At 33.6% G+C, this 13,627-nt stretch overlaps 1 protein-coding gene across 4 annotated transcripts in view; it reads right to left on the bottom strand.

Annotated features, from left to right (window-relative positions):
* LOC126881913 (actin-related protein 2) overlaps nucleotides 1-13,627 on the bottom strand; it is a 53,784-nt gene that overhangs the window by 30,465 nt on the left and 9,692 nt on the right. For 2 of the 4 annotated variants that reach the window (XM_050646643.1, XM_050646644.1), the window contains one exon: nucleotides 10,440-10,460. The exons of the other annotated variants lie outside the window; for them this stretch is intronic. In XM_050646643.1, the coding sequence (XP_050502600.1) occupies nucleotides 10,440-10,460 (21 nt within the window). The remainder of the gene's footprint in view (nucleotides 1-10,439; nucleotides 10,461-13,627) is intronic. 4 annotated transcript variants of the gene reach the window in all.

Here is a 13,627-nt window from a genome sequence, read left to right as displayed (position 1 = left end):
TGCGCATCCGCTAGGAAAAATATTCTGATTCGGATTTTTTGCACAATCTTACTCAAAAAGGACTCCTTTTAACAAATTTGCATGTTGCCAGGACCAAAAGGTGGTCAAAATTTTTTTAAACGTTTTTTTTTTGTTTTTTTCCTAAAATTATTTTTTTTTGCATGGAAAGAAGTTTTTTTTAGGTTTTTTGGATCATTCCAAACAGAAAAGGTCTTTAGTGACTTTTCTCTAAAAATTATAGTTTTTGACATATAAGCGGTTAAAAATTGAAAAATTTGGCCATTTTTAACTCTCAAAAACTGTGTGAAAAGCTGAAAATTTGAATGTTGCCAAGGTAGGTAGATATTATTTAAACATCGATTTATGAAATCCCAAAGAGTTTTTTGCAATACAATATTCAAAACTCCTTTGTTTTTTAATTGCTAATCAAGCGTGCGCGACACTATTTTCCACCGACAGTATGGTGCAAATGAAAGGAATAAATTCGTTATTTCGTAAACCGGCGACTTTAAGGAAAAATCCCGAAATAGGTCGATTTTTATTTTTAAGTTATGATATTGTGGCATATATGGTATACTAGTGACGTCATCCATCTGGACGTGATGAAGTAATCAATGATTTTTTTTTAAATAAGAATAGGGGTCGTGTGCTAGCTCATTTGAAAGGTTCTTCAATTCTCTATTCACTAATATAAACATTTACATAATTATTCATAGAGGGTGTCCAAAAAATTTTTATTAAATTAAATTATTTGACAAAAAAGAAGTAGAAGGACACCCTGTATAAATAATTATGTAAATGTTTACATTACTGAATAGAGAATTGAAGAACCTTTCAAATGAGCTACCACACGACCCCTATTCTTTTTTTTTTATTAACATTCAAGTTTTTTTACAATCTGTTTTACAATGAAAACAATAAGTAAAATTGTTTGTCTTTACAATGGCAGAGAGATGTAAGGTCCAGTGACCAAAGCATCACGACACACACACATTACCTTGTTTACCGGTGAGATGCGCACATACACTGATACGCGAGCACGAAAACTAAAACTAAAACTGGCACAGAACACAATGGCTGGACGCTGTTGAAGGCGTAGCTTCCTCTGCTGTAGGCTCTGTCAGGATCGGTTAGGTAGGTCCAAGGGATCATATCGCTTCAATCTCTACGCTTGTTGGTTGTTGAGAAGATTGCGTGCCAGGGTGTTTGGATGTACCCGCAACCTATTTTGATATTGTTCAGAAGATTTTTTGCACTCTTCGGAGACTGATAGTACCTGAAGATCTCTATGTATTGCGTCATTATGGATGTACCAAGGGGCATTAGCGATTGTTCTTAGAGTTTTGGATTGAAATCTTTGTATTTTCATAATATTAGATTTGCTAGCTGATCCCCAGAGCTGCAAACCATATGTCCAAATGGGTTTTATTATTGTTTTGTATATAAGCAGCTTGTTATCGATCGATAGGTGAGAGTTTTTTCCCAACATCCAGTAAAGTTTTCTGTATACAATTCCCAGTTGAAGTCTTTTCGTCCATATATGTTTGGTCCAAGTTAGTCGTTTGTCAAGGTGAATACCTAGATATTTTACGTCATCCTTTTGAGGTAAAGGATGTCCATCGAGATTAAGTTCTGGACATGTACCTCTTCTTAGAGTGAATGTAATGTGTGTGGATTTTGAGGGGTTTACTCTAATTCTCCAGAGTTTAAGCCATTCATTTGTTTTGTTCAGATGTAGTTGCAGTCTCTCTGATGCTATTATTGGATTACCATGAGAGGCCAGGAAAGCAGTATCATCTGCGAATGTTGCAAGTGTTAGGTCGTTGCTTGTTGGCAAGTCAGCCGTATATATTAGGTATAGGATCGGTCCGAGCACACTACCCTGAGGTACACCAGATAGGATGGGGTAGAGTTTTGTATATGCTTCACTATATTTTACCAGATATCTCCTTTCTGTAAGGTATGATTGAAGCAGTTTGAAGTAAGTGTAAGGTAGGTTTTTCTTTAATTTGTACAGAAGTCCTGTGTGCCACACCTTGTCAAAAGCTTGAGAGGCGTCTAAAAAGGCTGCAGTGCAGTATTGCTTGTTTTCGAGACTAGTTCTTATTGTTGTGTACAGTCTGTGAACTTGTTCTATTGTACTATGTTGATTACGAAATCCGAATTGATGGTCAGGTATGAGACTCTTCTCTTCTAATATTGGTTTTATTTTTCTTAACAGAAGTTTTTCAAACACCTTAGAGATGACTGGGAGCAGACTTATCGGTCGGTATGAGTTGACATCTTTTGGATCTTTTCCAGGTTTTTGAATTAGTATAATCTGTGCCACTTTCCATTGCAACGGGAAGTAGTGCAGACTTAACATAGCATTAAAGATCATAGTGATTATTCTGTAACAATCATCGGTTAGTTCCTGAAGGACCTTACCCGTTATGAGGTCGAATCCTGGTGCCTTATTAGGTTGTATCTCATTATTTATTATCTGTTTTACTTCTTTAATATTAAACTTGGAGATTGGCAGTTCCATTTGATATGTAGCCTCAAGAAAAGAATGAAATGGTTCTTCTTGTTCTAATGGTACTACTCTAGTAAAGGGACTAAATACTGTCGAAAGATGTTCTGCGAATGTCTCGGATTTCTCTGTGTCTGTTCTTGCCCATTTACCTTTGGCATTTTTTAAAGGAGGTATGGCGTCTTTTGGTCCTTTTACTTTTCTCGTCGCCTTCCATAGCGAATAGTTAGTGTCTTTGAATGGAGTCAGATTTTCTAAGTAAGTTTGAATCCCCCTGTTTTTTTCTTCTTTTAATAGATTTTTAAGTCTTCTGGTAATTCTGTTTAGATTTTCTTTGTCAATAGGTGCATGTGTGTTTTGCCATTTTCTCCTAAGTTTTCTTTTTTCTTCAATCATGTTTTTTGCACTCAGAGAACAATTTATGGTTTCCTTCCATAATGTTTGTTCAGGTGTAGCACTCCATCTCGCCTTTTGTATGGAGGTAGTAAGTTGTTGTACTGCATTTTCAATTTGTATTTCTGTTTTAAGTGGCAAATTCGTTGATATTTGTTCTGTTAATGCACTTCGGAATATGTTCCAATTTGTTTGGTTATTGGTTAGGACTGGAGGCTTATTTCTGAGTATGACTTTGGAGTGTAGGTCAATTAGAATGGGAGAATGATCTGACGAGAGGTCCCAGCATGATTGTATTGCTAAGTAGTTAAGAGAGATACCTTTAATCACACAGAAGTCTAAGAGATCTGGTGTTTTATTGGGATCTGTAGGCCAATAAGTTGGTTCTCCTGTAGATATGTGTTGTAGATTGTTTCCTATTATCGACTTCAGCAGTTGTCTACCCCTTGTTGTGATTATTCTAGAGCCCCAGTGATGATGTTTACAGTTAAAGTCTCCTCCTGCTATGAATTTGTGTCCAAGTGAACTAAAATAGGTATTAAAGTTATTTTCGTTGATGGATTGGCCAGGAGGACAGTAGACAGCAGATAAGGTAAGGTTGCCTAACCAGTCATCAATGACAATGCTAGTTGACTACAGGTACTTTTCACTGAACTTATTTAACTCATGGTGTTTTATATTAGATTTGATAATGATAGCTGTGCCACCGTGTGCTTTGTCATTTGGATGTTTTGTGTAGTGAACAGTGTATTTTGGAATTTTTATATAATTTTTGTCTGTTAGATGGGCTTCTGATATGAGCATAACATCAATTTTCTTCTCGTCGAGAAAAATTTTTATTTCTTGGATATGATTCGTTAGCCCATTTGAGTTCCAGACGGCTATTTTAAGTGCGTTTTGCATTAGTGCATTTTGGAGATCATAGTGGTAAGGAGATTAAGCACAGTATCCATTCTCTCCATTAATTTTGCCATCATGTTTTCCAGGTTGGCAATTGTCGTTAAATGGTTTGAGCCAACATTACTTTGTTGGTTTGTGATTTCAGCTGTTTGACTATTTCCTGACGTTTTTTGAGCGTAAGAAACACCAGGGGTTACTGTTTGGCTGTTAATTGTATTGATGTCTGTTCTATGGGTCTCTTGTTTCTGTCTGAGTTGGGGGAACTTTTCTTTTTGTATTTGTTTGTATACGCTGCAGCCCTTATAGTTGGCCGGATGGTTTCCCATACAGAGTACACATTGTACGTTATTGCTGTGTTCCTTGCGTGGGCAGTCTAGAGTATGATGATTACTTGCGCACTTTACGCATCTTGGAGGCATATAACAGAATTTTTATGTGTGGCCATAACGTTGACATTTGGTACATTGGGGTACCTGACGCTTGGGATGTGGTGGTTCGAAGGACACAATCATATTCTGAAGTGCTCTTACTTCATAAATGTCTTTATTATTTGGCTTAGCTTTTAGTTCTATATAAAAAAGCGGAAGCGCCGTTTTGGATCCATTCTTATATATATTAGCTATGTTGGTTACTTCGTGTCCCATTTGTGCTAACTCATCTTTTAAAGCATCTTTAATCTTTATCTTTTAAAGCCCCTATTATCATTAAAAAAAATCATCGATTACGTCATCACGCCCAGACGGATGACGTCACTAATATACCATATATGCCACAATATCATAACTTAAAAATAAAAATCGACCTGTTTCGGGATTTTTCCTTAAAGTCGCCGGTTTACGAAATAACGAATTTATTCCTTTCATTTGCACCATACTGTCGGTGGAAAATAGTGTCACGCACGCTTGATTAGCAATTAAAAAACAAAGGAGTTTTGAATATTGTATTGCAAAAAATTCTTCGGGATTTCATCAATCGATGTTTAAAGAATATCTACCTACCTTGGCAACATTCAAATTTTCAGTTTTTCACATAGTTTTTGAGGGTTAAAAATGGCCGATTTCGCAATTTTTCAATTTTTAATCGCTTATATGTCAAAAACTATCATTTTTAGAGAAAAGTCACTGAAGACCTTTTCTGTTTGGAATGATCCAAAAAACCTAAAAAAACTTTTATCCATGCAAAAAAAATAATTTTAGGAAAAAAAAAATTTTTTTTGACCACCTTTTGGTCCTGGGAACATGCAAATTTGTTAAAAGAAGTCCTTTTTGAGTAAGATTGTGCAAAAAATCCGAATCAGAATATTTTTCCTAGCGGATGCGCAGTGGCTTTCTGGACTATTTATGTTATTTACTATTTTAGTAGAATATAAGTTTAGTTTGAGGTTTCAATTTTCACTTCGGATATCTGAATGTATTTTTCTTATTAGAACGATTTTTCAGATTTGACGTTGACAAATTGACATTTGTCAGGATGCCCTGCGTTCGATATACCTTAAACTGCCACTTCATCATCATCGTCATCGAACATTAGATACAATCCCTAGGGATTATAGCTAACGTCATGGCGTTCAAAAGCCTATTCTTGGATGAGGTGGATTACTCCTCTATGTCATTTAGAACTTGCTGTGCCTTTGATGCTATCATGACTCTTTTCCATTTTCTCCTGTCCTTGCACTGAACTTCCCAGTCTTTAACATTCATTGCTCTTATATCTTCTTCTACATCATCCAGCAATCTTCTTCTAGGCCTTCCTCTACACCTGGGCCATAGTGGTGTTCAGTCAGTTATCCTTCTCAACATATCAGAGTGTGAGCATATCTGTATATGTCCTATTACTCTGGGCTAATTAGCAAAATACAAGGAAAATTTATTTAACAGCAATTTTATTGCTGGAATCGAATTATAAGATCCTATATATTAATAATATAGGTATGCAAAGTCCGCAGATAGTGTGCTACTTTTTTTATAAACAAAATGGCGCCCGAAAATCGTGTTTTTTCAATTTTTGCTCTATAACTCCAAAGATTTTAACTTTACATCAAAAATACCCCAATAAAAATTCACTTCGACTTCGACTTCACTTCGATTTACTTCGACGAAAATTTTCCTCGGAAAATGCGGGTTTTTCCAACAAAATCTTTAATTTTCAACTAAAATTTTAAATAAGTAATTGTTTATCAATAATTAAATAACTTGGTAATATAATAGCTCTTTTCACATATATTATAACTCCAGAAGCCGATGGAAATTGAATAAACAGTTTAGCAACAATTGAATTATTGATTAAAAATTTACGGTCGCTATAATAACCACATTAATTGCGATACATAAGAATAACTATGACTTTTGTATAAAAAGACATTGTACCTATATAATGTACTTTACAAAATTGAAATTGGTCTATTTAAGCGGTCTCAGGAATATTTTAAAGTTATAAACAATTTTTTGGCTTGTAAACAAATAGAATATCTCGGGAAATATTAAATTAAATTAAACCATGAAAACGGTATTGGAAAAAAGCGGCAGGACGCTTCTTTTAAAAGATAAAACGTTTAATTGTGATGAGTGATTCTTGAGATACAACCGGTCAAAGTTGACCGGCATTTACGGCAAATATATAAGGATCATAATTTTCGAACCATCACCTTTTTATTTTTGTCCTCTTTCTCCACACCAATCTTCATATCTTTAAACTACTCATAACATATATTATTATAATAAAAACTATCGATATTGCTAGTGAAAATTGAGAAAAATAGCAAAATTCCAATCAAAAATTAGGTTGGAGAAAATGTAATCTCAAAGTTCAAAATCGGAATACGTTAAAAAGTGCATTTTCTCGGCTTCCCATGGAGCAATTTTCTTCATTTTTTTTGTTCCCCAGTAACTCGAGTAGAGCCATCAAACTAATCCATTATTAAATGTCAAAGTTGCTTTTGTTTTGTTATAATAGATTAATTTATTTATAAGAAAAGAAAACTAAATATTTTTTCCAGTTGTAGGCTTTTTTTAGATAAACTTACTACACGTGTACTTTTTAACATTAAAAACACAAATATTCTCATTTGAAAGCTGTATAATTATTTAACAATCTTTATTTAAACAAATTATTTTTTTTATAATAAATAAATAAATTTATTATACCAAAACAAAAACAACTTTTGACATTTAATAAAACGTTAGTTAGATGCTCTACTCGAGTTACTTGGGAACAAAAAAAGAATGAAGAAAATTTCTCCATGGGAAGCCGAGAAAATGCATTTTTTAACGTATACCGATTTTGAACTTTGAGATTACATTTTCTCCAACCTAGTTTTTGATTGGAATTTTGCTATTTTTGGCAATTTTCACTCGTAATATCGATAGTTTTTATTATAATAATATACGTTATGGGTATTTTAAAGATATGAAAGTTGGTGTGCAGAAAGAGGACCGAAATAAAAAGGTGATGGTTCAAAAATTATGATCCTATTGTTTATATCTTTGCCGTAAATGCCGGTCAACTTTGACCGGTTGTATCTCAGGAACCACTCATCACAATTAAACGTTTTTTCTTTTAAAAGAAGCGTCCTGCCGCTTTTTTTCCACTGCCGTTCTCATGATTTAATTTAGTTTAATATTTTCCGAGATATTCTTTTTGTTTATAAGCCAAAAAGATGTTTATAATTTTAAAATATTCCTGAGGCCGCTTAAATAGTCCAATTTCAATGCTGTAAAGTACATTAGATAGGTACAGTGTCTTTTTATACAAAAATCATAGTTATTCTTATGCATCATGATTATTGTGGTTATTATAGCGTCCGTAAATTTTTAATTAACAATTCAATTGTTGCTAAAAAGTTTATTTAATTTTCATCGGCTTCTGGAATTATAATCTATACGGAAAGAGCTTTTATATTACCAAGTTATTTAATTACAGTAGAGCGTCGATTATCCGAACGTCGATCAACCGAACGACGGGTTATCCGAACTCCCGACTCCGGCGCCCCGCACTCGAGTACTGAGCAAGCGTTAGTAATTAACGCTTAAAATTTATTCAATTGTGTATCCAAAAATATGTTCTTGCAAAGACTGCACCTTTTTGTTTAATTGCTATTTGTCATTATCAAGGTATAAACAAATATACAGTTATATAAATATGGTTTTTATTCACTTGTGGATAAATGTGTAAGACAATCTCTATATAGTTCGATTATCCGAACAAATCGGTTTTCCGAACACCCATGTCCCCCAATTAGTTCGGATAATCGACGCTCTACTGTATTGATAAACAATTATCTAAAATTTTAGTTGAAAATTAAAGATTTTGTTGGAAAAACCCGCATTTTCCGGGGAAAATTTTCATCGATGTAAATTTTAACCAGAATTTAATTACGGTGAATTTTTATTTGGGTATTTTTGATGTAAAGTTAAAATCTTTGGAGTTAAAGAGCAAAAATTGAAAAAAAAAACACGATTTTCGGGCGCCAATTTGTTTATAAAAAAAAGTAGCACACTCTCTGCGGACTTTGCATACCTATATTATTAATACATACAATCATAAGACTCGATTCCAGCAATTAAATTGCTGGTAAATATTTTCCCAAAAATGGCCTATTCTTCGATAATCTGCCCAGACTATATCCATTCTAACCGAAGAGATTTTATGTATCTGACTATGTTTTCACCCTTTAATTCTTCTTCAATTTCGGCATTTGTTTCCATTCTTCTTTCTCCTTCTCTTGTTACATTGTGGCTCAGTTAACTGCAACTTAACGTTGCCAATTCTGATTGCACAACTTTTGAAGTAAAAGTGACCTGGATCTAGTTGGCAATAGCATGCTTATGTTTAAACTGCCTTTTTTCATTTATCAAATTTCATTTAAACTGAAACTAATAAAGAGACACAAGCAATAATTTTGGTTTTGTGTTAAAAATTTCAATTTGTGTTTTGATTCGATCATTTTAAAAATGACAACACATCTATTAAAAGTGGTATACTTTCCAGCAGAACAACACCCGAAAATAACCGATTTTAATGAAATTTTTGTCTTAACTATTTGAAATCACTCTACATCCATTGGCGTAGTAATTTTTTTAATAAAAAAAATCGCTAATTAAAATTTTTCACTTTTGATTAAGTAAAAGTATCGTAGTATGCCCTGGAAATTCGACCATCATTTTACCATCTTTAAATTTTATAGAGGTGTTTCCATTCTAAATGGGCCACAGTGTATAATACAATAAAATGTACTTGGCAAACACATAATTTGATAATAATAACATAGAGATTCTTTTTTATACACAAAATTTCAAAGATTGTGGTGCATTTGATTTTTTTTTTCAATTCTATACACTTTTTGCTTTTTGTTTCAATTGTTTTTATGTTCTACCACATTAAAGTAACCATAGGCGTAACCAGGATAATCCTAAGGGGGGGATTACAACTACTGGAAAGGGGGGGTTACAATTACTGGAAAGTCTCCGAGGGGTATGGTGTTAATCGTATAGAGCTCAAAGTACATCCCAATGGGGGGGGTTATAACCCCCAAACCCCCCCCGGTTACGCCTATGAAAGTAACTACAATCCTTAAACCCTAAAATCACATTACTTAAATAAGACATTTCTACGTTTAGAGTGGATTGTCAAGCATCAACATCATTCGAGAATTGTTTTTATATTGTTTCATTATTTTAGATGAAATTAATCAAATTACAGAAAACTCAATTTACAAGACACAAGACTGGGAAGCAATTAAAACGAATGAGGGAGACATTATGTGAATAACATGGGCCATTACTGACTTTACTATTTAGTACTTGAAGTAAAGCCCCAAACTTTGTACATAATTGAAAAATATCGAGTATGGCACATCGTTTGAAATTTTGTGTATTATTAATTAAATAAAGCAAAGCTATAGAACATAAATTATAACAAAATATCAATTACCTTGATAAATATCACAAATGTTGATTAAAACAAAATTGGTGTAATTGTTCATTGAGGAATAAAATGTTAAATAAAAATAAACAATTCATGCATAATTCGTTAATATGAACGTAAGAACTGCTAGAAATGTTAAGCTGGAATTCAACAGAATGTGGCATAGCATGCCTTTAGAAATACAAAATATCAAATAGAAAAAGATAAAAACTAAAGACAGGAATTAATGCACCGTGAAATATCGTTATTTCCCTCATAATTTGTCATTTATGGCCAGTTGAACCCTCTGTTTATGTCCAGCCTGGAACAGCTTGAAGCGTTCCATCCTTTGTCAGTAAATGTCTTTCAAAGAAAGTCAGAAGCTGAAACAGACCCTTCCAACTAGACTAGTGTCTGGTATGGCTCAGTGCCGTGGTAATTTTGGGGTCTAACGATGCTGTGTTGGAATTTTCATCATTATATGAATTAACCAACTTACTTAAATTTTTACCGCCAACACTGGTAATGTACCCTCTAAAAAAAGTAAATATTTATTAATTTCATAGTAACGTGGGGTGCTAACTGTGTGTTTTTTTCACTATTATCTATTTCTCTTTGCCGGTGTAAACTGGTGAAGCGTGCCACGCCACACTACATTGGATCTCAGCTTTATGATCCCTCTAACTTTCTACATTCCTAGTAACGAATTCAGCTATTATTTGCCACTACTTACAGGAAGAGTACTTGCCACTCCCTGTAGCATGAAAAATTGTAGTATGTATTAATATTCAACACATCTGATTAGTAATAAAATAAATATCCAGAAATTAAAAATATTCCAGGTGGAGTTAAAAAACTTTTATCGTAATGTAAAACAAGCAAGTTATTTTTTATTAAAAAGATTTGTTGGTAGTGAAAGGTTTGTGCTATTATTAACAACTTAATATATATTTTATTAGACAATAATACTGTTATGTCATGAACATTTATAGATAGGGAATCACTTACGAGACAATTATCAAATCAAATTAAAAATATAAGATAAAGAGTATTTGACCCAAATAAAATAAAAAGAGGAAATATAAATAAAGAAATATGAAGTTTATAAATAATATAAAATAAAGATGATTACAAGTGGTAGAAATGGCAAATATGAAAAGTAGATTCCATAAGATGGAAGGTAAACCTATTTGAAGTGACTTTCCTCAAAAATATTTTTAAAGCTTTCCTTTTTATTATATGTAGCAGCCATAACAAACCATTTTTAAAAAATAACTTGCCAAAATTAGGTTACAATATGTTAAAGTGACTCAAATATAGATGAAAAAACTGCATAATTTGGAACTATGTAATTTATAACACCTCATTTGTCCTAGTTGAGTATACATATTGAGATAAACACCAATAAAGTTTTAATTCTTATGATATCTAAAAACTACTTAGGAGATTCTTAGCAGAATTCTAGCCATTATTGGTCTATAATCTTAATATAATATTAATCTATATTAAGTTATTAATTTAATAATGCACCAAAAAATTGCTAAGATTCCTTATTTTTGTACAGTGGCGTGCAGACAATCCTGGTCCTTCGCCTGGATACAAATTCTTAAAAAATTTATATAGACTGATCTTTCTGGTTATTCCTCTAAATCGATAGTCTAGTCGATAGTACTCAGTTTTTGCTACCACATGGCGACAAAATCCAAAATTCATGAAAAAGTGACATTCCTTGTTTTATTTTCCCCTGTACTCTTCACTTATTGTATAAACAAAGGGAGGGGAACCCTGATATACCATTGAACCAAGCAGACAATAGATAAAAAAAGTCCACCAATAGCCGAGAGAGGAACAGAAGTAGGCAAATTAAAGAACAATAAATCACTGGGATCGGACGGAGGAGAAACATGTACAAAAAAATAAGATGCAAACTATGCAAATTATGTCAGGATCTGGATATCGTAACATTATTTAACCCTTTCGCTGCATCAAATAAATGCATACTGCTTACCGCTGTGGCAGTAGTATTTTAAAACTAAACGCGATACTTGTTCAACCATTGTTTTTTGTACACATACAGTAGAACCCCGCAAATCCGAACTAATTGGGGGGACAGCCTGTTCGGATTCCGAAAAGTTCGGATTATCCGAAAGTTAGCCTTAACTAGTAGTTCAAAGCTTTCATTGTGATTTTGAGTAGCCAAACGTTCTCGCAAGAGTGTGGACAATATTTTTGCACTCAAGTTGACTACGAGAGTACCAAAGTAAGTTTGTGTTTAACCTTTATAAACACTTTATAAACCTATATACCTATTAAAGTATAATATTTATTTTTAAGAAATTTTAACTGTCGAAAGTCCTAGTAATCCTACATTGTCCAATTTTCTGACTTTACTCTGTATAATAAACATGTTTTTAAGTTTTTGTCTTGAATTATTAAATTTTTTTCACTTTCCGTTGGTTCGGATTTGCCGAAAGTTCGGATTCGCGGGGTTCGGATTTACGGGGTTTTACTGTATATTAAAATCTTAAGTCTTTGTTTGAATTTCGAACGAGACAGTCGATATTACCAGTTTGCTTATCTATAGTTAAATATAAATACAAAAATAAAAATCCAGTTTTTGTGGTGAAACAAATTAAACGATTGTTAATGGGACCCAAAAAGCGAAAATGGATTCCGCTTCGACGGCGATAAATCGGAATATTCTGCAATCTAACGAACCTATGCAATGCGACGCAATGGGTACTAGTCAGCAGCCAGTGGCGTACGCTCCAAAATACCAAATGTGCACTGATCAGCAATTACAAGGTAATATGCAAATTTCTCAACCATTAAACACATCTTACTCTCAACCATTAAAGCAACCCCAATATACTAACCCACCTTCCACCTCATTAAATCAAACCGAATGGAAAACAGTCGAAAACTCCAACAAAAGACATCGAACTAGTCCAGACAAAAGAATTGTAAAGCAAACAAAAATAAACGATTACTGGCTGAACTCACCGACTACCACTTCTAACAGATTCGAGGCACTAAATAGCGAGTCAAAAGATGATGAAATAAATGACAATGAAAGCACAAGTGAAAAAGAGAAAATAACCAAACCGCCTCCAATATTTATTAAGGGGGTTAAACACATACCCCCACTTATCGAATTACTAAACCAAATTGCTGAAAATAATTACGAATTAAAAGTTCTTAGCTCCGATCAAGTTAAACTTCAGCCAAAATCTGCTGACTACTATAGTACAATAACAAAAGCCCTATCGGAAAAAAAGACAGAGTTTCATACTTATCAAATAAAAAACGAGCGCAGTTTCAGGGTTGTTCTTAAGAACATGCATTACTCGATGGACAAAAATCTTATAAAAAAGGAAATAGAAGAGAAAGGCCACACTGTTAGAAACATTTGGAACATCAAACACCCTAAAACTAAAGATCAGCTATCACTATTTTTCGTCGACTTGGAACCTTCTGATAATAATAGAAATATATATGACATTGAGTTCCTATTAAACCATAAGATTAAAATTGAACCACCGTACCAGAAAAGAGAGATACCACAATGTTCTAGATGTCAACGATACGGACATACCAAATCATACTGCCACCTTAGACCACGATGTGTAAAGTGCACAGGGGATCATGCAACAGAGCAATGCACTAATAAAGAAAGAAGTGCCAACGTCAAGTGTGTACTCTGCGAGGGAGACCACCCAGCAAACTACAAAGGTTGCAGGGTATACAAGGAGCTACAAACGAAAAAATTCCCAACGATTAGACCCAGGCCTAGCATGCCAATTAATCATTCACAACATGTCCAAGCAGGAGTTACCTACGCCCAAATCGTTAATAACTTACAACAAATTACGAATAGTAATACAAACCAAACAGAAGTAATTACTACCAATACTCCTGCCT

This window comes from Diabrotica virgifera, chromosome 3, assembly GCF_917563875.1.
Source record: "Diabrotica virgifera virgifera chromosome 3, PGI_DIABVI_V3a".
In the NCBI taxonomy this organism is placed as follows: Eukaryota; Metazoa; Arthropoda; class Insecta; order Coleoptera; family Chrysomelidae; genus Diabrotica; species Diabrotica virgifera.
The sequence above is the reverse complement of the archived record's forward strand: the minus strand, read 5'-3'. Positions and strand labels throughout refer to the sequence as shown.